Raw genomic sequence first — 27,994 nt, 5'->3', positions numbered from 1 at the left:
TTTTGTAGAATTCACCTTTGAAACCATTTGTTCTGTATTTTTCTTTGTTGGTAGGATTAATGATTCATTCTCCTTACTTGTTAATAGCCTTTTTATAATTTTCTATTTTTCCTTGAGTTAGTTTTGTTTGTATTTTTCTAGGAATTTTCCCATTTCATGTAGACTTATCCAATTTGTTGCATATAATTGTTCATAGTATTTCTGTAAAATAGCTAGTAATATCCTATTTTAATTTCTGGTTTTGAAAATGTGAGTCTCTCTTTTTCTTAATCTAGTAAAGTTTTGTCAATTTCATCGATATTTATCTGAGAATAAATTTTGGTTTCATTAATTTCCTCTGTTGTTTTTTATTCTCTGTTTCTCCCTCATGTAATCTTTGTTATTTCTTCCTTATGCTAGCTTTGGGTTGCTTGCTTTTCTTTCTAGTTCCTCAGTGTATACAGTTAGGTTATTGATATATTAGTTTGCTAGGGCCACCATAACAAAATACCATAGGCTTGGTGACTTAAACAGCAGACATTTATTTTTTCATAGTTCTGGAGGATATAAGTCCAAGATCAAGGTGTGACTAGGTTGGTTAACACTGAGGCCCCTCTCTTGGGCTAGCAAACGGCTGGCCTCTTGCTGCCCTTTCACATGGTCATCCCTGTGTGTGCACGTGTCGCTTGTGTCTCTACATATTCCCTGCTATTTTTTTAATGTTTAGTTTTGAGAGGGAGGGGAGGGGCAGAAAGAGAGAGAGAGAGACAGAGAATCTGAAGCAGGTTCCACACTGTCAGCGCAGAGCTGACACCTGTCTGTAACTCACCAACCAGAAGGTCATGATTTGAGCTAAAGTCAGATGCTTAACCGACTGAGCCACCAAGCTCTCTTCTAAATATCCCCTTCTTATAAGGACACCAGCCAGATTGGATTAGGGCCCACTCAGATGGCCCTTTTAATGTATTCATTTTAACATATTCACCTTTCAAAGCCCTGTCTGCAGACATAGTCACATTCTGAGGTACTAGGGGTTAGGACCTCTATGTGTGAATTTGAAGGGGTGACAGTTCAGCCCGTATCACCATTCTTTTACTTTCAATTCTTTTGTGTCTTTCAATCTAAAGTGAATTTCCTGTAAATAGCATGTAGATCAATCATTTAAAAAATCCATTCTACCAATCTTTGTTTTAATTGGACCGTTTAATCCATTTACATTTAAAGAAATTGTTGGTAAAGAAGGACTTAGTTCTGCCATTTTTGTGTGTGTGCTTTTTTTTGTTCAATTCCTACATTTTTTATTTATTAGATTATTTTATAGTGTATCGCTTTGATTCCCTTTTTTCCTTGTATGTATATATTTCAGTTATTGTAGTAGTAGTTCCCTTGTGAAATATAATTAACATTTTGAACTTATAACATCCTAGTTTGAATAACACCAATTTAGTTTCAATAGTATACAAACACTGTGCTCCTATACAGTTTTGTCCTTCTCCCTTTATATTGTTATTGTCCCAGATCACATTCCTATACATCGTGTGCCCCTTAGCATAGATTTATAATTACTGTTTTATACATTTGCCTTTTAAATTGTAGTTGAAAATAGAGGAATTACGAACCAAACCTGCGGTAATACTGGTTTTTATATTTACCTGCGTAGTCACTACTTTTTTTAATTTTTATCAAAAAAATTTTTTTTCTTAGTCACTACTTTTATCAGTGTTCTCTATTTCTCATATGACTTTGAGTTCTTGTCTGGTGTTCTCTCATTTCAGTCCAATAGATTCACTTTAGCAATTCTTGTGAAGCAAGTCTACTAGTAATGAACTCCTTCAGTTTTTATTTATCTGGAAATGTTTTAATTTCTCCTTCATTCTTGATAGTTCATCTAAGAAAGAATTCTTTGTTGAGAGGTTGTTTTTTCCTTTTGGAACTGAATATGCCCTTTGGCCTCCATGATTTCTTTTTTCTTTTTTAAAACAGGAGGTGCTTTTTTTGTTTTTATTTTTTTGTTTTAGTAAAGAGCGAGACTATGAGCAGGGAGAGGGACAGAGGGAGAGAGAGACAATCTTAAGCAAGCTCCATGCTCAGTGTAGAGCCTGATGCAGAGCTCAGTCCCATGAGTCTGGGATCATGACCTGATCCCAACCAACTGAGCCACCCATGTGCCATGGCCTACGTGATTTCTGATTAGAAATCAGCTGTTAATCTTGCTGAGTATTCCTTGTATGTGACAAGTTACTTGTCACTTGTTGCTTCTAAGATTGTCTTTTTTTGTGTGTTTTGACAATTGGATTATAATGTGTCTCAGTTCTTTTTTTTTTTTTTAATGTTTATTTTTGAGACAGAGAGAGACAGAGCATGAACCGGGGAGGGACAGGGAGAGGGAGACACAGAATCTGAAACAGGCTCCAGGCTCTGAGCTGTCAGCACAGAGCCCGATGCGGGGCTCGAACTCACGACTGCGAGATCATGACCTGAGCCGAAGTCGGCCGCTTAACCGACTGAGCCACCCAGGCGCCCCATAACGTGTCTCAGTTCTACACATCTCTTTGAGTTTATCTTGCTTGAAGTTCCTTAGGCCTCTTGGATGTATGTATTCAAATCTTTCATCAAATTTAGGAAGTTTTCAGCCATTATTTTTTCAAAAATTTTTTGTCCCTTTCTGTCTCCTCCTGGAACTCCTCTTGTGCATACTGTTGGTATTCTCAGTAGTGTCCCCCAGGCTCATAGGCTCGGTTCATATCTCCTTTTTTTTTTTCTTTCTTTACCTGACTGAATAATTTTGAGTGCCTTATATTCAAAGTTTTTTGATATTTCTTCTGCCAGCTCAAATCCTTTTGGCTCCTGTAGTGAATTTATTATTTTATTTTTTATTTATTGTATTTTTCAGCTCTAGGGTTTCTATTTTGTTCCTTTTCATAATTTTGATCTCTTTTTTGCCATTCCCTATTTGTTCATAAATTTTTTTGTGTGGTTTCCTTTAGTTCTTTGTCTATGATTTCCTTCAGCTTATTAAGCATATTTAAGATAGTTGATTTAATGTCTTTGACTAATATTTCCAATGTCTGGGCTTCCTTAGGGATGGTTTCTAATTATTATTATTTTTTTTCTGCGAATTGGCTTTACATACTTGTTTTTTGGTATGTTTTGTATTGTTTGTTGAGGACTGGACATTTTGAGTATTAGTATGTGAACTCTGGAAATCTGATTTTCCTGCTCCTCAGGGATTGCTGATTTTTGCTTGTTGAAGTTTGCTGTCATCTCTTTAGTGATTTTTCCAAACTATTTTTCAAAGTGTATTCCTTGGAACGTGTGGTCATTGAAGTTTTTATTCTGTTATCTCTACAGCCAGCCAGTGACTTGAAGATTTTCTTAAAAAAAAAAAAAAAAAAAAAAAAAAAAGTCTGTCCCTTTAAATCTTCCAATAGATGCTGTCAGGGGAAATTGCTACAGTTCTAGAAGGCCAGTCTCCACCTGTCTCTCAGGGAGCTGGTAGACTGACCGAAATGTTCTGGAGGACAAGGACCTTACTGCTCACACTGGCATCAGCCAACCACTCCAGGAATGGTGGCCGCTAATCCCACAGCTGCATGGTGGCGTGCGGGCTGAGGAATGGGGCATGGCAGCTGGTTCTCACCCCTCCCCACCCCTACCAACAGTTGGTGACCTTTTCCTTTATCATGCACTCTCCTGGTTTTTTAAAGTTCAAGTTCCAGAGTTTCAATATTGTTGACTCTGTGAGTGTTCCGTTTCCAACTGACAGTTGTTTTTGTTTGTTTGGTTTTTAGGGTTATTTATTTATTTTGAGAGAAAGAGAGAGGGAGAGAGAGAAGGGGAGGAGCATAAAGAGAGGAAGAGAGAGGATCCTAAGGAGGCCCTGAGATGTCAGCGCCATCGCTGAGCCCCTCTTGGGGCTTGAACTCACGAACCATGAGATCAAGACTGAGGTGAAACCATGAGTTGGAAACTCAACCGACCGAGCCACCCAGTGACTGCTCTGACGGTTGTTTTGATGAAGGGACTGATCCCTAGGGCCTTCACTCCACCATTTTGCTTCATGCCCTTCTGAATCCCTCCTTTTAAATTTTTGTTTTTTTCCATAACTCACTTTGAGTTTCTATTACTGGCATCTGAGAGATGGCAACAACTGTAGCAACTGCCATGCTTGGTGCTATGTATTTTTCAGACTTAAAGATGATTTCATCCCTTTCTTTGGAGGGGAGGCTGAAGTGTACAGAAAAACCATATACAACAAGGATTCGAGTGATCAGTGACAACCCTAAGGATAAGCAGATGAAGTACCAGGGGAACTTCATGGAAGGGATGATTTTTTGACCTTGGGGTAAAGGATGAACCTCCTATAGAATTAAAAGAACCTCATCTAAGGTCTTTGGCCCTCCGTTGACTCCAAGATCCACAGACAGTTCTGGTCCCTGCCTTGATCACCTCCTGCTTCTCATGCACAAGGGAGGGCCTGGTACATGGAAGGGGGTCAATAATTTTTGCTGAAATTTAACTTTGTTTTATTGAAGGTGTTTTGGGGTGGTTGATGTTCACCTGGATGAGTGATTATAATTTGAAGGATTTTAGATGGATAGAGGAAGTTTCCACTGTCAGCTTTTATACTTGTGTCACCATCATTCTTCAAGCCAACCCTGAGGCAGGTATAGCTCTAAGACTTGTTGTACAGGAGAATGAAACTCAGCAGGTTAAGGGTCTTGCCTAAGACTTGTCAGCAGGCAAGTGGCAGAGTTGGGACCATAGCTTGGGTCTGTCTGGGTTTTACAGTTCAAGTTCTTCTGCTGTTACTTCTGAGAGCTCTTAGGACTGAGTGAAGGAAGCAGCAAATGTTCATGGAATGTCAACCAAGTCCCTGTTTTCATGGAGCTGGTGTTCTACTGTGAAGAGATGGTAACTAGTATAGAAGCAGATAAAATTGGTAATCCTAAAAAGGGATAAGTGCTATGAAGAAAATTTAAAAAGTGAGGTGCTGGAGGATGCTTGGAGGAGAGGGGAGGGTCTTCTACAGACAGGATATCAGGGAAGCTTTTTTATTTGAATCGAGGCCTGAGTGATGCAAAGGAGTAGACCATGCAACAATCCAGCAGAAGTATTGCAGGCAGCAAGATCAGCCAGTGCCAAGACCCCAAGGCAGGAGAAGAGCGAAACCATTATGGTTGGTATGAGTGGCAAGGGGGCTTGCAAGGCAGTTAGAAAGGTGGGTCAGATATAATACAGAATTCTAGTAGGACATCTGGATTTTATTCTAGTTGCAGTGAGAATTCATGGAGGGCTCAAGCAGAGAGAGTGATAGATCTGGTTATTTTTAAAAGCTCCTTCAGGCTGCTGAGCTGAAAATAGATTGGGGGTATATGAATCAGAATCTTTGGCTGCTGGTGACATAAAATATGATGCAAACTGCCTTAATCCGTCAGAAAATTTACTGGTCTCTTTAACCAGAAGTGCAGAGGTAGTGTAGACTTCAGAGCTGGCTGATTCAGCCCTGAATCCAGTGCTGTGATATAGTCAAGAACTCAAGTTCTGTCTCTTGGCTCTGCTGACCACAGACTCAACTTCACTGTGAGGCTAAGAGGTGTCCGGGTGGTTTTACTAGAGCTGAAATACACAGGGCCATATGCCCTGTACTTCCCCACCAAGGGATGGATAGATTTTTTTTTTTTTTTTTTTTTTTTTTTTTTTATGGAAACACTTCCAAAGAATGAGGGAGAACTTTTTCAGAAGCCTTCAGGAAATCTGTTTGTGAAGTATCACATGCCTTTTCTGGAATCAACTATTTACAGGGAAAATGCATCATGCCTTTAGACTGGAGCTGGGGTGGGTCAGCTTCCCAAAGGCACAGGAACTATGTGGGCTAGGGTAGACCATGTGAAGGAGGGGAGATAGACAAAGGGCAGCTGACAAAGTCCATTACAGGGGCAAGAGTGGAAGCAGGGAGGCCAGAGAAGAAGCTACTGAGGTAGGTGAGGATAGAGAGATGATGGTGGAGATAGAGGAGGTGGTATGAGAAACATTCCGATTCTGCCTCTTTCAGAGGTGTTGACGTTGAATATGCAGTGAGGAAAAGAGGAATTAACATATACCATTTGCCCAAGTTTTCCTTGCGTCTTTCTTTGAAGCAAATGGAAAAAGGGTGTATCTGGACTGGAGAGCTGGCCAAGAGAAAGGGAAGAGAAACTGCAAGAAGGCATACAAAGGTGTAAACGGCAGGTACCCCTCAGCCTACTCCCATCTGTACAACGCTAAACAAACAGGATCCATCGCTACTGTTAAGAACTGGAGCAGAGGTGGTGCTTAGGGCATGGCCAGTTCCGGCTAGGAAGCATTAATTGGGTGCCTACTGTGTCCAGAGGCTGTAGGAGAAACAGAGCATAGTTCTGAAATAAGAGAAAAAGTGTGGGCTAAGTTATCCTTGAAAAAATCTCTTAAGTAGTCCAAACATAGCACTATATTAATATAAGCACAGTAATTAATACACACGCAAAACATAATTGCATATTTTAATTCATTAAACAGGCACAGGAAAGAGTTGAACTTGCTAAAATTAAATTATGTTCTTACACAGCAGCTTTGGTTCTTGAATTAAGCTTCCACCGCCAGATGCAGCGCTAAGCGACTGGAAGACGAAGGGGACACAAGGCTCACCTCCAGGAGCACTCACTCAGCGTGGATCCCGGATAGAATGAAAGCTTCCAGAGGCTACAATGCAGCGCAAACCTCGCGGGGTAAGCCCGCCTCAGCCGCGTCACTCCTGCACCACGTGACCCACTAGGGGGCGGGGCCAGGGGGGGCTCCGCGCGCGCTTCCCGGCGTGCCGCGCGGGGCGGAGCGAGGGGCGGAGCCTACGGGGGAGGCGCGGAGGAGGCGCGGCCGCCACAGGACGCCTGTCTCGGCCCGGCCACCGGACAGGCGCCTCCGGCTCTCACCGGCCCGCCTGCTGCTTCGAGCCCGCGGCGGCGGCGGCGGCGGGCGGCATGCGCGTGTGAAATGCGGCCGCGGGCAGCCGGGACGCGAGCAGCGGCCGCCGCGGCAGCGGAGAAGACAGGCGCGGCCTCCTCAGCGAGGGGCACGCAGTGCATGAGGGCGAGCACGCGGGTGCTGGGCAGCCGCCGGCCACGCCGCCTCCATAAACATTTGTTTAGGACTTGTTCGCCCCGCTGAGGTCCCGGCGCCTCCACCATGGAGGCCCCGGCCGACCCCGGGTCCCACGCCTCGGCCTCGGCCTCGTCCTCGGCCGCGGCGCCGCTGCGCGCCCCGGAGGTGGCGCGGCTCCGAGAGGAGCAGGAAAAGGTAACAGGCCGCGCTCCGGGCCCCGCGCTTCCGGCGGTGGTCTCGGGAGGCGCCCGCTCCCCGGCACATCCTCGGCGCCCGGCCCCCCCAGTCTGGGGCTGGGGCCCTCCTCGGGGTCCGCTTCCCCCGCTCGCCCCGGCGGCCCCCTCCTTCCCGCTGTGGGCCGCAGCCCTCTGGTCCCGGGTCCAGCTCGATCCTGACCCGGTACCGGGGAGGAGCACAGCCTCCAGGCTTGGAGAGAGAAAGTGTTGGGAGAAACTTTTGTCACGTGCTTTTGTTGTCTTTTGTCTGGAGCCCTTTGACCTTCAAGGGGAGGGAAGGGATGGGAAAGAGGGAGGTGACTATCCCTTTAAGTTGCGTATCAAAGTGAGTTTTTAGACCTAATACAGACAGCAGTGCGTGGGAATTTTTTGGTTTGGGGTACGCGGTCAATGGAGGGCTCACCTTATTATCTTCTTAAAAATCGTTGCTAAAATATATACACATTGTTGCTCCTTATCAGGTTGCACGCAGTGATGAACAACTTGGTTCAGTGTTGGTCAAAGTGGAACGCAATTTTTTTAAATTTTAACTTTAATCGTATAATAAGTTTTAATCTGCCAGTGTAGGGAAGAAAATTTGGCATTTCCTAGTGGGATTGTATATGAAGAAGTATGCCCGATTTAAGAAATACGGTGTTGTTTAATTTCAGTATTTTTTCCTTTGGATTTTGTAGCATTTCAGGTTGTCAGTGTCTCCAGAAAGTTTGAAATTCTTACTTTGAAAAGCAATATTTACTTAAAATGTCTTATGTCTTCTTGAGAGTATCATGGCTAAAAGGGTTAGGAAGTTGTTTCAAAAGTGTAAACAGTGGGAATCCCTAACTTTTTCTATTGAACATTGCTGTATGAAAGTAACTACTTGCATAGGTATACAAATATACTCAGTTCATCTAGATGAGGGGCTTTTCACAGAACCTAAAAAAAATCCTGGTTTGCTTGGAAACCACCTGTTAGGATGAACTGTGGGGATCTTTCCTACTTTGTTCTAGTTCTAAATTATTTTATACATTGAATTTCCTTTTCTGAGGGCCATTTTCTTCTTTTTTTGTGTGTGTGTTTTTTTTAACATTTTTATTTATTTTTGAGAGAGAGAGAGAGACAGAGCACGATTGGGGGAGGGGCAGAGAGAGAGGGAGACACAGAATCTGAAGCAGGCTCCAGGCTCTGAGCTGTTAGCACAGAGCCCAACAGGGAGCCCAACACCCAACAAGGCACAGAGCCCAACTCACAGACCATGAGATCATGACCTGGGCTGAAGTCGGACGCTCAACTGACTGAGCCACCCAGGAGCCCCATAGGGCCATTTTCTTCTAATGTCATGTACAACTGCTGGGTTTTAAACTTGGCTTTTTTTTTTTTTTTTAAATCCAACAAGTATTGTGTTACTTAAATTATAAGACGTTAATAGATCATAATTTTTCCTTTTTGAAGAGAAAAAGAAGAAAAGACAGCCCTTCTTGAAATTAATTTGTTCATTTTTGGCAAAATTATTTCCATTTTTTGTTTTTTTAGGAAATTTGAAACAGACCCTCAGAAGATGGTGTTCCCATTGCCTTTAGTCTGGTCTATAGAGAAATTACTCTTGTCTCTTTCATAGTATAACACATGCATAATGCTCACTTGATATGTTTCCTTCCATTTGTCATTGTAAAGAGAGATCCTTAGTTTTATTCTAATGTTAGTGTGGCTGAAATACAAAGGATACATTTTGGGGTGCTCTGAACAGCTTTCTGGTATAGTATCTAGTTATATTTGAAAACTGTCTTTTCAGTTACAGGCCTGTAGGAATCTAAATAACTATTTTCAGTAGACATTGACTATGTTACCAAATTACTTTTCTGTATTATGTTAATGTTTTGGCAGTTAAAGTAAGCATGTGCATGTGTGTAATGCGTGTGTAAAATTCCCAGTTGATAAAGCCCTTCTGTAAATAGACTACACAGTATTTTACAGGACTTGCTTCAGTGAACAGTAGACCCATAATGCCACAAAATATCCTAGTTAGATAGCTATACTTCAATTATAGTTTAGTATAGGAAAACTGTATATAGTAAATATTCAGTTATTTTGTGAGGGACTTTATTTAGGCTTTAAGACCAACCCAGTTAACTTAGTAAAATAGAAGTGTTTTGACATTCTTGGAATGAAAAAGGGAAGAATGTCATTGTAGCTTTATATTTGTGTGGCACTTAGTACTTTTTTTTTTTTTTTATCGTTTATTTATTTTTGAGACAGAGAGAGACAGAGCATGAATGGGGGAGGGTCAGAGAGAGGGAGACACAGAATTGAAACAGGCTCCGGGCTCTGAGCTGTCAGCACAGGGGCCCGATGCGGGGCTCGAACTCAGGGACCGCGAGATCGTGACCTGAGCCGAAGTCGGCGCTCAACCGGCTGAGCCACCCAGGCGCCCCTTTTTTTTTTTTTTTTTTTTTTTTTTTAATATAAATCCAGTTAAATGTGCTTTAGGACTTGGGTTTTTGCAGTGGTTTTCCCAGTGTGACAGAGAATTAACATCTGAAGAAAATGACTTGATTTTTTTTTTTTTTTTTTTGGTACCTAGCTAGTAGGCTCTAGATGCAGAGGAGAGAAATTAATTCATTACATACAAGGATACTTTAGGCTTAGGGCCTTATTTTCACTGGGAGCCTTGGTTGAGAAGACTGTTAGGTAATATGGCTTAAATGTTGCTCGTCGGGTTTTTTTTTTTTTTTAATTAAAAAATTTTTTTTAATGTTAATTTTTGAGAGAGCAAGCGAGCACGAGTGGGGAAGGGGCAGAGAGTGACGGACTCACAGAATCCGAAGCAGGCTCCAGACTGAGCTGTCAGCACAGAGCCCAATGTGGGGCTTTGAACCCATGAACCCTGAGATCATGACCTGAGCAGAAGTTGGTCGTTTTTAACTGATTGAGCCACTCAGCTGCCCCCAAGTTATTTTTAAATTCAGCTGAGAAGTGTAACTCTCTCTCTGTTTTCCCCTCATTTATACTTTGGAACACTGAGTAACAACGACAAAATTAGTGACTAAGGAAAAAAAACAAAGGTGGGGGATGCGTAAATGAGCCCCAGTAAATGACAACATCTGTAATAAATGGACAGGATCAAATATTTGAACATGTTTTCATTTATAGCATCAATGCTGAAACACTTTCAAAAACATTTAAAAATTAAAAAAAAATCTTTTTATTTATTTTTGGGAGAGAGAAACAGAATGCAAGCAGGGCTCGGGGGTGGGGGGGTGCAAAGAGAGGGAGACACAGAATCCAAAGCATGATCCAGGCTCCGAACTGTTGGCACAGAGCCTGATGAAGGGTTGGAACCCACAAACTGAGATCATGACCTGAGCCGAAGTTGGACGCTTAGCTGACTGAGCCGGCCAGGCCCCCCAAAAACATTTTTTTAAAGTTAAAACCTGTTAAAACTTTGATTTAGCCAAAAAAGATGCATACAGAAAGGTCCCCTGCAGCTTTGTTTATAATAATGAAAAAACTAAAAATCCAACATTAGGGGATTGATTAAATAAATCATGATACGTATGATGAGCTTTTATGCAGGCATTAAAGATTATAGAGCAGTATGAATAGTGTGGTTATAGTTATGTTTATATGTAAGTATTCACAGTTTATATAGGGAAACACCATTAAATGTTTTAAAAACAATTTCATTTCTTATTTTAGCTAAAAGTGAATGAAATTGGTTGAGATTTTAGCGCTTTGAATAAAGGCTGTTGATAAAACTTACTTTAATTGCAATGAAAACTAGGATGTTGTATCTTTAACTGCTGAATACTTTTCTGGGCCTGAAAAGTAACTCTTGGCTTGTTTGAACACCGGTTCATATGGTTATTTCTTGGTTATTTCAGAGTTGATAGATATAATTTATTCAACATCTATTCCCAGTTGATTTCCTTTTTTCATTTTTCCTTGGAGGTTTTAGTCTTAATTCTCTGTCAAAAGATTACAGGGACAAGAAAGAACTTCGCTCATCTTTTTTTTTTCTTCTTCTTTTTCTTTTCTTTCTTTCTTTCTTTCTTTTTTTTTTTTTTTTTTTTTTTTACCAATGTTAGTAAAATATTTGGTGGAAAAATGTGAGCTACTTAGGAGCTTCTCTAGACTGACCTATGCCATAAAAGTTCTGATTCAGGACTGTAGTGGGCTGTTTTTGTAGGGAACTTTCCTCATACTCAGATCTTCTTAAATCTTGTTCTGTCTTAGAATTGCATTATGTTGAAATTTTGGTTTCTTTGCTAAGGTGATATTTCCACAATATCTGCATTTTATATTTCCAGATCTTATTATCTTTTATTAGCATAATTCCTGAGATTTTATTGTAATGTGAAAAAAGTGGTATATAGTATTATTTTCATAGGTTTATTTGCTGGATAATAGTAACTTTGGAAAATTGATGAGAATAATATTTATTATTTTGCTATAATTACTGCTGAGTGGCTCATATAATTGTCAATTGGAGTTTGGAATAATTTATTCTTTCCTGATATAAAACCTGGGTTATTAAATGCATTAACACTAAATATCTCAAATTCTTCATAAAGTGGAACAACTAATTTAACTTAATGGAGGGTTTTCGTATTTCTTATGATAAACAACTGCATATAGTTTAAGAAACTGTCAGTCATGTACCTCATACAACAGCTGTTCTCTCCACGCCCAGAATCCAAGCATATATTTTTTCAACAAATACTGAGCACTTCTACATGCCAGGCATATATCCTCCACATGGGAGACAAGTACCTACTATATGCCATCTTCTGCTGAGGACACAGTAAGAAACACAAATAATGTCCTTGCTTTCATGGAGATTACATTCTAGGCATGGAAGAGGCCCATTTAAAATGTCAGATGGTTTGTGATAGGTAAGGCTAGATAGAAGAAGAAAGTTTTGGTAAGGGAGGGTATTTTGTTTTTTTTTTTGTTTTTTTTTTTTTTATTTTTTTTATTTTTTAAATTTTTTTTTTTTCAACGTTTTTTATTTATTTTTGGGACAGAGAGAGACAGAGCATGAACGGGGGAGGGGCAGAGAGAGAGGGAGACACAGAATCGGAAACAGGCTCCAGGCTCCGAGCCATCAGCCCAGAGCCTGACGCGGGGCTTGAACTCACAGACCGCGAGATCGTGACCTGGCTGAAGTCGGACGCTTAACCGACTGCGCCACCCAGGCGCCCCAGGGAGGGTATTTTGGAGAGGAGTTTCTAGTCAGGGACAGTCAGCTCAGAATGAGTCCAGGTGAGTTGTAAGGATTTTGGTTTTTATTTTTGTGAGATGAGAAGCCATTGGAATGCATTTTGAGAATCGTACTGATCTTAAATTATAAGCATCTGTTTCTCATGTGTGAAGAAAGGGTGCGATAATGGGATTGTGGGGTTGTATTATATATAATATAAAATAAATTCTTTGTGTGCTAGGCGTTGTGAAAGATGTTACAAATTTGATATTAGAATCTTCATGGACTCTCTTAATTTTTCAGGTCAACGATTTCGGTTGTTTGTACAGTTTTTGCCCTGAACTTTCTAGTGGGGTATTGGTCTTCAGTTCTACTTATAATACTTGTTTTCTAAAGTGGTGATACCAATTTACATTCCTTGTCAGCAGCAGGTGAAAGTTCCAGCTGTTGCACATCCTCATCACCACTTGGTACTGTTTGTCTTTTTCATATTTGCTAGCCATTCATATTTGCTAACCGTTGATCACTTTTTCAAATATTTTTTGGCTACATGCTTTTCTGTTTATTTTTGGTAAAATACCTGCTATCTCTTGTCCATTTTCAGTTGGGATGTGTGCCATATTTTAATTGATTCATAGCGGTTCTTTATGTACTTTTGATATGAGTGCTTTTTAGGAAAGTTTTGTAAATTTCTTCTCTAGTCTGTGCTTGACTAATACTTTATACTGGTGTCCTTTGATGAAGAGAAGAAATTCTCAACTTTATTTATTTATTTTAATACAATTTATTGTCAAATTGGCTCACATACAGTGTGTACAGCGTGCTCTTGGTTTGGGGGTAGATTCCCGTGGTTCATCGCTTACATACAACACCCAGTGCTAGAAATTCTCAATGTTAAAAAAATGTTTATTTATTTATTTTTTGAGAGAGAGCGCTTGCACGCTCCAGCAGGGGAGGGGCAGAGACAGGGTGAGAGAATCCCAAGTAGGCTCTGTGCTGTCAGCATAGAGCCCCAAGTGGGGCTCGATCTCACGAACCATGAGATCATGACCTGAGCTGAAATCAAAGTCAGATGCTTAACCAACTGAGCCACCCAGGTGCCCCAGAAATTCTCGGTTTTAACAATCCTTTATTTTTATTTTATTTTTTTTCAAAGCTCTTTATTTATTTTGAGAGAGTTTGTGGGGGAGAGGCAGAGGGAGTGGAGGAGAGAATCCCAAGCGGGCTCCACATTGCCAGTGCATAGCCCTATTGTGACCTCAGCCAAAAGACAACTTTGGTTTTAGTCTTTTGATAGTTATTAATAAACATTATGAAACAGTATTTCAGGAGGGGAAACTTTTTTTTCATTATATTAGACCTGTCCAGATTGGAGTACAAGACAAGAATAGTTCCAAAACACTGGTGGGGAAAGGGCAGAGAATGTGCAGAGTCTATGTTTGACCATAACTGATTGGTTTTGTCTTCTCGTCTAATGTTTTTAGTATGGATTTAAAAATCTTTTAGCTTGTATCATTCTTTCCTTCGTATCCAGATTGGTGAATTAGTCTGCCCGATGGCAGTTTTTTCTTTTTTAAGCTACGACTGTTTATTTTGAAAAATTGTAAAAACAACAGGAAGGTTGAGAGAATAGAGTCATTAGTAATATTTTGTACCATTTGATTTTTCTTTCTGTGCCTTTTTTTTTTTCTTGTTAAACCATTTGAAAATAAATTGCAGACATCATCACGCCCCTAGTACTTAAGCACATATTCTTTCAGAACAGGGTCATTTTCCTACATAAATATAGTATCTTATTTTCACACCCAAGAAATGAACGTTGACATACAATGTTATTTAACATACTCACATTTCCTTAGTTTTTCTAAAAATGTTTTTTATAACTCTTTTTCCATCCAAGATTCAATCAAAGATTGCATTTGGCTGTTTTTATCTCTTTAGTTTCCTTCTACAGCAATCTCCTTGCTTTTGTCTTTATGAAATTGGTGTTTTTGAAGAGTTGATGACAGTTTTCTCATAGAATGGCCCACAATTTGGAGATGTGCAATGAATATAATCATGAAAACACAACATTAAGCATTTTTGGTTGGATACTACATAGATGATAACTTCTCACTGCATCACAGCGGGAGACACGTGATGTTACTTTATCCCATTGTAGGTGTTGCTGATTACTTAAGGTGGCATCTACTAGATCTTTCTACTATAAAACTACCTGTTCCCTGTGTAAGAAATAAGTGCTTTAATGGTAGTAATGCTTGAAGACTAAATATCCTGTTCCCTCACAGCCCTTTACCATGGATGATCCTTGCCTGAATCAGTTACTATATTAATGTTAGCAGATTGGTGATTTTCTAACTATATAGCTGGCATTTTTCTGTAAAGAAGAGAGCCCTTCCCCCCTTTTAGCATTACTATAAACTTTTGTGTGTTTTTTTTAAATGTTTGTGATAATTTGTCATTATTCCTTCTGATGCTTAAATTGTCCCAGTTTGTCCAGGGGAAGCCCCTTTCAGCCAGTTCCTGCATCCCTTTGGCATGTTCCATAATTCCTTGGTCATTCATTACCCTGCTTTTGGGCACAAGGTATTCCAGGCTTACCTTGTAGTTTTCTTGCCTTAGTCCTGAAATTGACTATTTCTTCAAAGAACCTTATTTCTTTTTAATGGGAAATGCTTAGAAACCAATCAAGATCAGGGCCTCAGTAGTACTCATCATACTGGGATATTATTTCATCAAGGCTTTTCAGTGGACAGTGCTAAGGAAATACATTAACCTTTAGTATGCCAGGAAAAATAGTCATCATCTTTTGCATGTCCCAGGTCCAACAGATCCTTTTAACTTTTTATTTCTTGAAGTAATTTTCACAAATGATATATAGAAGTAAGAGTAAGGGATAGTGAATAACAATTTTACTACATTTTTTTTAATTTTAGCTAAAGAGAGAGAGAATGCGAGAGAAGGGCAGAGGGAGAGAGAGAGAGAGAGAGAGAGAGAGAGAGAGAGAGAGAGAATCTTAAGCAAGCTTCATGCTCAGCTCAGTGTGGAGCCCAACGAGGGGCTCGATCTCATGAACCACGAAATCATGACCTGAGCCGAAATCCAGAATCAGACACTCAACCAGCTGAGCTGCCTAGGTGTCAAATACTACTAGATAGTTTAATAAGAGTTTAAACATTGTGGTTCTTTTTGTATTAAATAAGTTTTGGTATACAGGGATCATAAGAGATTTAAGAATAGTGCCACATGTCCTTTTAGAAAGGTAGGATAGTCCAGGTTCTTGCTGCCTGCTATATTAAGTGATGAAATTCTTGTTGAATGACAAGAACTGGATGGGAATGCTCTATTTTCTTTGTGTTCTTGGAAGTGTATCATTGTTCATTCATTGATCCTCCCCCCTCTTATTCAAGTCAGTCATCCTTTATTCATCATCCTCTATATTTAAATATGTATAATTCTCTTTCCAGTTTGCATGGTCTGTTCTAGGACTTACAGAGACACAAAAATGAGCCATTACATAATCCTTGCTTTCAAATTTTATTTCCAGTGCTGTCAATGCCTTCCCCTGCCCCCCTGTCCCCCTACCTTCCTGGTCCCCCTACCCAAGTCTCTGACCTCAAGAAGCTTTAAAAACTTGGAGTGAAAAAATTTACTGACCTTTTATTCTGGCAGTCTTACTTATTGTGATGAAATATATATATAATAAAATTTTCCATTTTAACCATTTTAAATGTACATTTCCATGGCATTAATTACAATTACTGTTAATGCAACCATCACCACTATTTGCAAAACTTTGTCAACACCCCAAACAGAAAATCTGTAACTATTAAGCAATAACTCATTCTCCCCCTCTCTTGAGCCCCTAGTTACCTCTAAGCTACTTCCTGCCTATATGAATTTACCAATTCTAGTATTTCATAGAAGTGGAATCATATGTCCTTTGTCCTTTGGTGTCCTTTGGTGACTGGCTTATTTCATGTAGCATGTTTTCACAGTTCATCCATGTTATGGTGTGTATTACAACCTCATTTCTGTTTAAGACTGAATAATATTCCATTGTACATATATACACAACATTTTGTTTATTTGTTCTGTTGATGAAATATGGATTGTTTCTACTGTTTTGCTGTTGTGAGTAACATTGCTGTGAACATTGGTGTACAAGTTTGAGTTCTTGTTTTCAGTTCTTTATGGTGTATACCTAGGAGTGGAATTGCTGAGTCATATGGTAATTCTGTGTTTAACTTTTTGAGGAACTGCCAAACTGTTTTTCATAGCATTTGCAAAATTTTACATCAGCAATGCATGAGGTTCCCTATTTTTCCACATCCTTGCCAACACTTATTTTCCATTGTTTTTGATGATAGCTATCCTAATAGGTGTTGAGATATCTCATTGTGGTTTTGATTTGCATTTCTCTAATAACTAAGGATGCTGAGCATCTTTCCACGTGTTTATTAACCATTTGTATGTCTTCTTTGGAAGAATGTCTATTCAAGCTCTTTGCCCCTTTTCACGTTGCATTATCTTTTTGTTGTGTTGTAGTTCTTTATTCTAGGTATTAAATCCTTATGAGCTATATCATTTTCAAATATTTTCTCCCATTCTATAGGTTGTCATTTCAATTTCTTGATAATGTTCTTCGTATGACAGTTTTTAATTTTGATAAAGTCCAGTTTATCTTTTTTTTCTTTTGTTGCTCATGCTTTTAGTGTCATATTTAAGAACACATTGCCAAATCCAAGGCCATGAAGATTTATAGCTGCTTGCTTCTAAGAGTTCTGTGGTTTTAGCTCTTATATTTATATCTTTGACCCATTTTGATTTAATTTTGTATGTTGCCCATTGACTGTTGAGTTTGAGAAAATTTAGGATGTTGTTATCTGAAGGTTCATAATCTAATATTTAATTTATATTATAATTTTCACTATCATTTGTGTACAGTTGTGCAAATAGGGTGGCCACTAACCACATGTAGATGTTAAAGTTTAAAATTCAAATTAATTAAAGTTAAATGAAATTTAAAAATTAAGTTTGTTAGGCGGATTGGCCACATTTCAGGTGCTCAGTAGCCACACATGGTTGCATTGGACAGTGCTGATTTTGAAGCTTTCCATCATCAAAGAAAATTCTACTGGACTGTGCTAGTCAAGAGAGCTACTATTTTTAAAATTTGTATTCTAATTTGTTTAATAATTGTGAAATGTCTTCCTGTGTCATCTTCTTCTCCTTGCCATTATTGGCAGAAAATGAAAATTTCTGAATTGTCAACCAGTTTCAAAACCAAAAAACAGACTACAAAGGTAATATCTCTAGTCTTTTATACCTTTTTAAAAAGATGATGCAGTACTTTGGACAATACAATAGGCAAAGTGAAGGATGGTTTTTCACTGTTGATTACAGTATCCTTCTAGGTGATTTCATCATTTTTTTCATTTTTTATTATATAGTTCTTTTTCTTAAAGCATAGTTAGGAATTATAATCATGAAGTACAATTACTAGGGTGATGAAATAACAAGACGTAGGGAAAATACAATCAGTAGGATCCCATAATGTATCTTAGACTTATAAAAAGGTTTGCTGTACTTGTATAATAATTATAAGATAAAATGAGTTGCATTCTTTTTGTTTTACTAAGCGTATTTTCTCTATTTTTTGCAAAACCTCTAAAGTCATGGAATGTCAATCTTTGCAAATAATTAGAATTACTTAAAAAAAAAGAATTGTTCAGTGGATCCTGATGCTTTCCATTCAGATCCATTACCACAGGGTTCTTCAACTTTCTGCAAAATCTATATTTGAATCTCCCTTCTTCTGCAGTAAAAACCTTGGTCCTCAACAACGTCTGCATTTATTCATTTGCTCTGTTCTACAATATACACAAAACAGTTTTTAGAACTGCTACATTAATACCACTGCCAACAGCAAACCTATGAAGTGAAGTTCAGGATTTCTTTGCAGTTCCATTTGTTCTTATAGAATTAACCACGTTGGCATGTAGAGTTAGGATACTGATCTCAAAGGTGCTTGAATTACTACTGCTTTTGCTGTGCAGTTATCTCTTGGATTTGATGTACAGTTTCTATCTGTATTGAATTTTAGTGTTTGCTTTTTTATCAGTTTGATTTAATTTTGTTTTATGAATACATAAAACATCTACGTGGTTTAAAATCACCACTGTATCGAAAGGTGTACTGAAGTAATTAATTCTGTTCTTCTACCTATCCCAATTGATAATCATTTTCAATAATTTTTAGTTTATCCTCACTGTGTTTCTTCTTTGAAAGTAAATTTTAAAATATACTCTTATCTCCCTTCCCATCTTTCTACATACAATATAGCATGTTATATTTTACCCCTTGTTTTTCTCATTAAATTTATACCTAGGAATTACTCGCGTTCATAGAGATCTTCCTCATCATATTTTATGGTTCATTGTGTGGGCATAATATCCGGTATTCAGCTGGTATCTTTTTGATGGACATTTGGTGGTTTTCAGTCTCTTGATAATGCAAAAATGTTTCAGTGGATCACTCTACATATGTTGTTTCTCATTTGTGAAATGATTTTGTATGAATTCCTAGAGGTGTAATTGGGTCAGAGGATAAATTGGTTTAGCTTTATAAACTATACTTCTATGCTAATCAGTTTAACTTAAAATATGAAGTAAATAGAGGTAAGAGGACTAGCAGAATAAGATGTTCAAAAGCTAGAGAACAGTGTGCTTAGTTTCTGGTGATCTCCACTGCCATTTTCAAGGTAATGGTTTCTTACCTGGAGGCAGTAATTCCTCGCTGGTCTTGGTGACTCCACTCTTGCTCCACTTCTACTTGTTTTTGAGAGCTGTCTTTTTTTTTTTTTTTTTTTTTTAAACAATGTAAATAGAATTTTGTCATTTTATCATTGTAAGTCCGATTGTACTTAGAGTAAAATCCAGGGTCAATAAAATGTGATTTGAGACCTTTGTATTGTCTGATGTTTTTAGGTTCATTTCTAGCTACTCCTCACATACTTACTGTACTTTAAGATGATGACCTGAGTTTTGGGGGGCAGAATACCCTAAATATGTTTTTAAAATAATACTGTGTTTCTTTTAAAGAAATCCTAATACAATATAGCAAAAAACAAACAAAAATCCTGTTTAATCTATGGATTTGACCATTGTTCCTAAGCCTTTGATTTCTTTATTTTATGAATCGAGTAATATTAAAGTAATTGCAAATTGATGTTTTTTTCTAGGAACAAAAATACAAGACTGAGTTTTGTGCCAGACACTGTACTAGAAACTGGGATACATAGGGTATTTTTTCTGCCCTCGAGGGACTTATAAATCTGTAGGGAAATGTGTTAAAACATAATACAATGTAATAATTTTCTCTAATTCTTTGCTCTTCATTTGCTTCGCAAGCTACTAGAAGCTAGCCTCTATCTTTTCATTGAAATTACTCTAGCTAAAGTTACTGTATTTCACTTGCCAAACTCAGTGAACCCTTTCTGAGTTCTGGCCATACTTGACCTCTGTGCTTTACTGGAAACTTTAATTGCTCCCTGGTAAACTATTGAAACTGTGTACCCTAGGAACTTTTGTGATTTTGCTTTTTTTGGGTCTTCATTACTACTTTGTCTCTAGTTTCTTCATCTGATCCTTAAACATCCTGTACTTTTCATTTTTGGCTGTCCTCTCTTTTTACTCCACCTGTCCTCTCTCATATAGTTCTGTATGCCTTCTCTTGTCCAGACCTGTTGCCTTTTGGGCAGCTTCCCTTGAATGGCCCACAAACTGCTCAATCTTATTTGCTAAAATTGAATCGATCTCCTTTGTCCCTAATCTACATGTACATCTTCATCCTAGTTCTCAGAAACCCTATTTAAACCAGAGCCTTTTTAGCCTGCCCCGATCCATCTCTTTAATACTATGAATTTACTAAGATCTTGTCAATTCTTTGTGTGTGATAACTTGTATCTTAAGGGTCCATTAGCATATCTTAATTAGGCTCTTATTTGAAAAGTAATGTCACATTTTCCAGTTAAAGGTTACTATTTTTGCTATTTTCAGTCTTTTTTTTAGCCTTCTGATGTTACCTAATGCTTTTATTTTTGAAGTTCTAATCTGTGAGCAAAATATTTCTCTTTCTCGTTATTTCTCATGCCTTTAGTTTTGAAGTTCTAGTCTGTAAACATAACTATTTCTCTTTTAAACTCTATTAGCTTTATTTTACTTTCCTTTTAGTTATTATCTTAGAGATTATAATATGTACATTTACTAACTGTAGTCTACTTTTAATTAGTAGGAAATTGTTCATTCATCTTCTGAAATTTTGTCACTTATGAAATTATTCAAATAATTTTTTGATAGGTTAATTTCATTAACCCTCTCTCATTTGTGCTATTATCACATTTACCTCTACATATGTTTTTATGCTCTAAAATGTTAGGATTATGGTTTTAAACATTGTTTTTCATTTTTATTTAACTCTAAGCTGGTAAGTTCTCCCCCACCCCTGACACTTTTAAGATGCCATCACATTATCTTTTGATTTTCTTCCTTCATTTCTGTTAGTCTTCTGTCAGTCTTAATTGTTTTCTTCTCTGAAGAATTTGTGTATATTTTTCCCCTTATCTACTTCAGGATTTTTCTCCTCATCTTTTTTCTGTCCTTTGCTCTGTATGCCAATTTGGATACCTTCTATTGAGCTGTATTCCTGTTCACTAATTCTCTGTTGTTATGTATCTAGTCTGCTAGTAAACCCATCTACCAAATGCCTAGTGACAGTTATTCTGTTTTTTATTTATGTAACTTGTGTTTTCACATTATGTGGATTCTAGGCATCTAGAATTGATGTCTCCAACCTTCACTCTATTTTCATGAGTATGTTTATCATAAAGTGTCTTAATAACTGCAATATGTAAATCAAATGAGAGTCTGTTACCATTGTTTATTTTTGCTCTTGGTTTCTTATCAGCTGCTCCTGTTTTCGTAGGCTGCCTTGTAATTTTTGATTGGATGACAGACATTGTAGAAAAGTTGTAGGGACTGTAGATGATGTTATCTTTTCAAACATTATTAGTAAGTTTTCTTTTAGCAGCCAGTTGAAATTCTTTTGGTCTGTTTGAATTTTGCTCTTATTCCTAGCATGTAACACTTATTTCTAAGGCATAGCTCTAATTCCATACAGAGTATGTCTCCTTCATAAGTTATGTGATCATATATATGTAATTCTGTTTCTCTTCTATTTCATTTCATTGGGTCATTTGCCTATACTGGCATGAATACCACATTTTCTGGCTAGGTCTTGATACCTAGTGGTAAATTCCTCTAGCTTTGTCTTCAAAATTGCCTATACTGTTCTTGAACCACAGCTTTATTTTTTTTTTCAAGTTTATTTATTTTGAGAGAGAAAGAGAGAGAGAGAGAGAGAGCATGTGTGGGGGATGGACAGAGAGAGACAGAGAGGGAGAGAGATGGAGAGAGAGAAAGAGAGAATACCAAGCAGGCTCTACACTCTCCGTGCAGAGCCTGACATGGGACTTGAGCTCATGAACTGTCAGATCACTAACTGAGCTGAAATCAAGTTGGATGCTTAAGTGAGCCACCCAGGTGCCCTGAGCCTTTGCTTTGTTATGAATATTTTAAAATCTTCTTTTTAATACAGAGTAACCTGCCTAGGGTTTTGCTTGGAGTGCACTGTATCTAAATATTAATTGGGGGACTATCAACATTATTGCGCTGTTTTCTAACCCATGAACATGTTATATCTTTGTTTACTTAGTTCTTCTCTAACTTAGTATTGTCTTTTTTTAGTATCTAAATCTTGAATGTATTTTAGATTATCCCTTGATATTTGTTATTTTTAATTGCATTTTATGATTTATTTGGTGTTCGTGTTTTACTGGTATATAGTCTCATACTTGATTTTTGTATATTGACTGTTAAATGTATATTCTGATACTATATGTGTAATATGTACAGGCATGTGCATGTTATCTGAATAATAGCACTTTATTCTCTTTAGTTGTTCAGGCTTTTATTTTTTGCCTTTTGAATGATCTGTAGCACCTTTAATATAGTGTTGATTAAAAGTAGTGTTAGTAGGCTTTCTTATCTAGTTCTGCATATCAGGGGAACAGCTTTAAATATTTTATCATTATAAATGATGTTTACTGTAGGCTTTTTGTAGATAATCTTTATGAAAATAAGGAAGTGTTCTCCTGTTCCTACTTTGCTCCTTTTATCATGAATAGGTGTTGAATTTTATCACATGCTTTTTTTGTGTTTTGAGATGTTAATGTGGTGAGTTAGTTTGATTTTTTAAAAATATTGAAACACCATTGCATTCCTGGAGAAAGCCCCCTGTTTTGTGTTTATCTTTTCATATGTTGTCCAATTAAATTTCTTATTATTTTGTTAAGGTATTTTGTTTCTGTGCTTATGAGGGTATTGGTTTATAGTTTTCTATTTTTCTTGTAATGTTCATGTTTGGTTTGGGTTTCAGGGTTATGCTAGCCTCATAAAATAACTCATTTTTGTCTATTTTACATAAGAGCTTGTGTACCGTTGGTAATGTTTTTAACTTAAGTGTTTGAAATAATTCGTCAGTGAAGCTGTCTGGGCTTAGTATTTTCCTTTCATGAATATTTTAAAATATGGTCTTGGAGTGCCTGGGTGGCTCAACCTCAGCTCAGCTCATGAGCTCATGGTTTGTGATTTTGAGCCCCACGTCGGGCTCCTGCTTTGGATCCTCCATCTCCCTTCTCTGCCCCTTGCCCACGTTTCTGTCTCTCTCTCCTTCTCTCTCTCAAAAATAAACATTAGGAAAAAAAAAAAAACCCACCACAATCTCAGTTTCTTTGTTAGTAAAAGGACTATTCATATTTTTCCGGAGTGGCTACACCAGTTTGTATTCCCACCAGCAGTGCCAAAGAGATCCTTTTTCTCCACGTTGTCACCAACATCTGTTGTTGCCTGAGTTGTTAATGTTGGCTATTCTGACACGTGTGAGGTGGTATCTCATTGTGGTCTTGATTTGTATTTCCCTGATGATGAGTGAGGTTGAGCATTTTTTCATGTGTTGGTTGGCCATCTGGATATCTTCTTTGGAGAAGTGTCTATTCATGTCTTTTGCCCATTTCTTCACTGGATTATTTGTTTTTTGGGTGTTGAGTTTGATAAGTTCTTTGTAGATTTTGGAGACTAACCCTTTATCTGATATGTCGTTTGCAGATATCTTCTCCCATTCCATTGGTTGCCTTTAGTTTTGTTGATTGTTTCCTTTACTGTGCAGAAGCTTTTTATTTTGATGAGGTCCCAATAGTTCATTTTTGCTTTTGTTTCCCTTGCTTCCAGAGATGTGTTGAGTAAAAAGTTGCCGCAGCCAAGGTCAAGAGGTTTTTGCCTGCTTTCTCCTTGAGGATTTTGATGGCTTCCTGTCTTACATTTAGGTCTTTTATCCATTTGAGTTTATTTTTGTGTATGGTGTAAGAAAGTGGTCCAGGTTCATTTTTCTACATGTTGTCCAGTTTTCCCAGCACCAGTTGCTGAAGAGACTGTCTATTCCATTGGATATTCTTTCCTGCTTTGTCAAAGATTAGTTGGCCATACATTTGTGGGTCCATTTCTGGGTTCTCTATTCTGGTCCATTGATCTGAGTGTCTGTTTTTGTGCCAGTACCATACTGTCTTGATGATTACAGCTTTGTAATACAGCTTGGAGTCCAGGATCCTGATGCCTCCAGCTTTGGTTTTCTTCTTCAAGATTGCTTTGGCTATTCGGGGTCTTTGCTGGTTCCATACAAATTTTAGGATTGTGTGTTCTAGGTCTGTGAAGAGTGCTGGTGTTATTTTGATAGGTACTGCATTGAATATGTAGATTGCTTTGGGTAGTATTGACATTTCAACAATATTTGTTCTTCCTATCCAGGAGCATGGAATATTTTTCCTTTTTTTGCTGTGTCGTCTTCAATTTCTTTCATAAGCTTTCTATAGTTTTCAGTGTATAGATTTTTCACCTCTTTGGTTATGTTTATTCCTAGGTATTTTATGTTTTTTGGTAAATTGGAATTGATTCCTTGATTTCTTTTTCTGTTGCTTCATTGTCCGTGTCTAGGAATGCAACTGATTTCTGTGCATTGATTTTATATCCTACAACTTTGTTGAATTCATGGATCAGTTCTAGCAGTTTTTTGGTGGAATCTTTTGGGTTTTCCATATAGAGTATCATGTCATCTGTGAAGAGTGAAAGTTTGACCTCCTCCTGGATGATTTGGATGCCTTTTATTTCTTTCTTTGTGTTGTCTGATTGCTGAGGCTAAGACTTCAATTCTATCTTTTTAAAGGAACAATTTTTAACTTTTAATTTTTCTTCTGTATGTTGGCTCTCTACTTCATTGATTTCTGCTTTTATTCTTCTTTTTAAAAATTTCCTTTTGGCTATAATTTTTTTTAGCTTTAAAATTTTTTAAATTTATTATTATTTTTTAATGTTTTTATTTATTTTTTAAGGATAGAGAGAGACAGAGCAGGAGTGGGGGAGGAGCCGAGAGACAGGGAGACACAGAATCGGAAGCAGGCTCCAGGTTCTGAGCTGTCAGCACCAGAGCCCAATGCGGGGCCTGAACTCATGAACTGTGAGATCATGACCTGAGCCGAAGTCCGACGCTCAACTGACTGAGCCACCCAGGTGCCCCTTTTTTTAGCTTTAAAAAAAAATTTTTTTTTAATATTTATTTTTGAGAGAGAGACACAGAGCATGTCCTGGGGGAGGGGCCAGAGAGAGTGGGAGACACAGAATCCAAAGTAGGCCCCAGGCTCCAAACTGTCAGCACAGAGCCCGACGTGGGACTTGAACTCAGGAACTATGAGATCATGACCTGAGCTGAAGTTGGAGGCTTAACTGACTGAGCCACCCAGGTGCCCTTCTAGCTTCTTAACGTGAAAAGTAATAGAGATGAAAAAGTCATTGATTTTTGCTATTCTTTGTAATGTATGCACTTTGAGTTTTAAAATTTTCTCTAATCATTACCTTAGGTACCCCATACAGTTTGCATATTATTTTCATTATCAGCCATTTATATATTTTTTTGATTTCTGTTGTGATTTGTTCATTGGCCCATGAGTTATTTGGAAATCTGTGCTTTAATTTCTTAACATTGAATATTTTCTACTTTTCTGTTGATGTCATATTTACTTCTGTACTGGTCAAAGAACACAGCTTGCAAAACTGAAATTTAAGACTTGTCCCATGGCCTACTATATGATCTGTTTTAGTCAGTTTTAGTCAGTGTCCCATAATTTACTTGGAAAGAATACGAATTCTGCAGATTTTGAGTTTCATAATTTTGTTAGCTCAAGTTAGTTGAAAGTAGTGTTCAAGTATTTTATTATATCCTTGATTTTTTTTGTTTGTTTGCTCATTCTGTCATTTTTGAAGAGACGTGTATTGAAATCTCTTCTAACTAGGGTTGTGGATTTATATTTTTCTTCTTCTTTTTTTAACCTTTGCTTTACACAGTTTGAAGTTCTGTTGTTTGGTGCATACAAATTTAGGACTGTAATAAAAATCTCTAGTGATGCTTTTTGCCTCCAAGTCTCTCTTATTGAATATTAGTATGGCTACACCAGCTTATTTTGGTTTTGTTTCTTTTCATAACACATCTGTCTTTTAACTTCAATCTGTTGGTGTTCCGTCTCTTTTAAATAGCATTTAGTTGTGGTTTTACAACTTCAGTCTGGATACCCTTTTCCTTTTATCTAGGATATTTAGTCAATTTCTGTATAATGAAGTTATTGAAGTATTTTAGTTTCATTCTATCACCTTTGAACTTTTTATTTTTTAAAAATTTTAGTAGACTACGCATAACAAAATCATTTAAACCAATTTTAAGTGTACATTTCACTGATGTTAAGTACATTCAGATTGTTGTGCAAACTATCATCACCATCCGTCTCCAGAACTTTTCTTTTAATGCTGTAAAGCTGAAATTATGCATTAAAAAATAACCCCCTATGACCCCTTCCTCCATCTGCTGGCAACTACTATTTTACCATCTGTCTTTGAATTTGACTACTCTAGGTAACTCACGTAAGGAATCTTATAGTATTTGTCCTGTTGTGTCTGGCTTATTTTACTCAGCATAATGTCTTCAAGGCTTACCCATATTACAGTATATTTCTGGATTTCTTTCCTTTTAAAGGCTGAATAATATACACATTTTATTATTCGTTCATTCATTGATGGACATGTGTTGCTTTCAGCTTTTGTCTTTTGTGAATAATGCTGCTGTGGACTGAGTGTATAAATATGTTTGAGACCTTGCTTCCAGCCCTCTTGGGTGTATACCCAGAAGTGGAATTGCTGTATCATAAGGTAATCCTGTGTTTAATTTTTGAGAAACCACCTTACTGTTTTCCACAGTGGCTGCACCATCTGACATTCCCACCAACAGTGCACAGTTTAGTTTTTCTATATCCTTGTCAACACTTGTTATTTTCTTCCTTTTCCTTCCCTTTTTTTTTCTTTCTTTTTCTCTTTTCCTTTCCTCCTTGCTTCCTTTTGAGCCATCCTAATGGATGTGAAGTGGTATCTCATTGTTCTTTTCTCTGCTTTTTTGGTCTTCCTTTGGTTTAATCAAATATGCCATATTGCATTTTTTTTCGTCTATGAGCTTCTTTGTGATACATTCTTTTTTTTATTATGGTATGTTAGTACTATATCTGTGTTAGCATTAAATATACCATATACTTGTGTTCTTTTTTACTAGGGTAATTTTTCCTGGAGGTCACAACACGAATTCATTTATTCATCCCATCCCTTGCAGTATTGCTTTCATGCATTGTGATTTCCATGTGTTTTATTTTATTTATTTATTAAATTTTTTTTTTTTTTTAACGTTTATTTATTTTTGAGACAGAGAGAGACAGAGCATGAACGGGGGAGGGTCAGAGAGAGGGAGACACAGAATCTGAAACAGGCTCCAGGCTCTGAGCTGTCAGCACAGAGCCCGGACGCGGGGCTGGAACTCACGGACCGCGAAATCATGACCTGAGCCGAAGTCGGCCGCTCAACCAACTGGGCCACCCAGGCGCCCCTGATTCCATGTGTTTTAAACACGACAGTACTTCATTTAAAATTGTTCGATGTGATTAATATTGACATACCTTTACTTTCTGAAATTACCTCTGCAATTGCTCTTTAATTCTTTCTGCATTTATGTTGTTTTCAAAAGTCACTGTAGTATTTTTCCCCTGGCTTTATTGAGATGTAATCAACATATACTGTTGTATAAGTTTAAGGTGTACAACTGTTGATTTGATACTTATATATCGTAAAGTGATTATCACCTTAGCGTTAGCTGACACCTCCATCACATCATCTAATTACATGTAGTGTTTCTTTAGTGAAAATTTGCTAGTGAAGAATTCTTTTTCTTTGTGAAAATGTTTTTAATTTTTCTTCATGTTGAAAGAAAGATCTGTTTGCTGTAG

The 27,994-nt window shown here is 37.7% G+C and overlaps 1 protein-coding gene across 4 annotated transcripts in view; it reads left to right on the top strand.

Annotated features, from left to right (window-relative positions):
* Positions 1-27,994, top strand: part of URI1 (URI1 prefoldin like chaperone) — a 124,895-nt gene that overhangs the window by 10,394 nt on the left and 86,507 nt on the right. Inside the window, exon 2 of one of the 4 annotated variants that reach the window (XM_060650863.3) lies at positions 6,569-6,725. In XM_060650863.3, the coding sequence (XP_060506846.1) occupies positions 6,705-6,725 (21 nt within the window). In that variant the 5' untranslated portion in view covers positions 6,569-6,704. Of the gene's footprint in view, positions 1-6,565; positions 6,726-6,831; positions 7,291-27,994 lie in introns of those variants that run through there. The other 3 variants (XM_060650864.2, XM_060650862.3, XM_060650861.3) reach the window with 3 other exon arrangements.

Source organism: Panthera onca, chromosome E2 (genome assembly GCF_046562875.1).
Source record: "Panthera onca isolate mPanOnc1 chromosome E2, mPanOnc1 haplotype 2, whole genome shotgun sequence".
In the NCBI taxonomy this organism is placed as follows: Eukaryota; Metazoa; Chordata; class Mammalia; order Carnivora; family Felidae; genus Panthera; species Panthera onca.
This window is presented reverse-complemented; position numbering and strand designations above follow the sequence as displayed.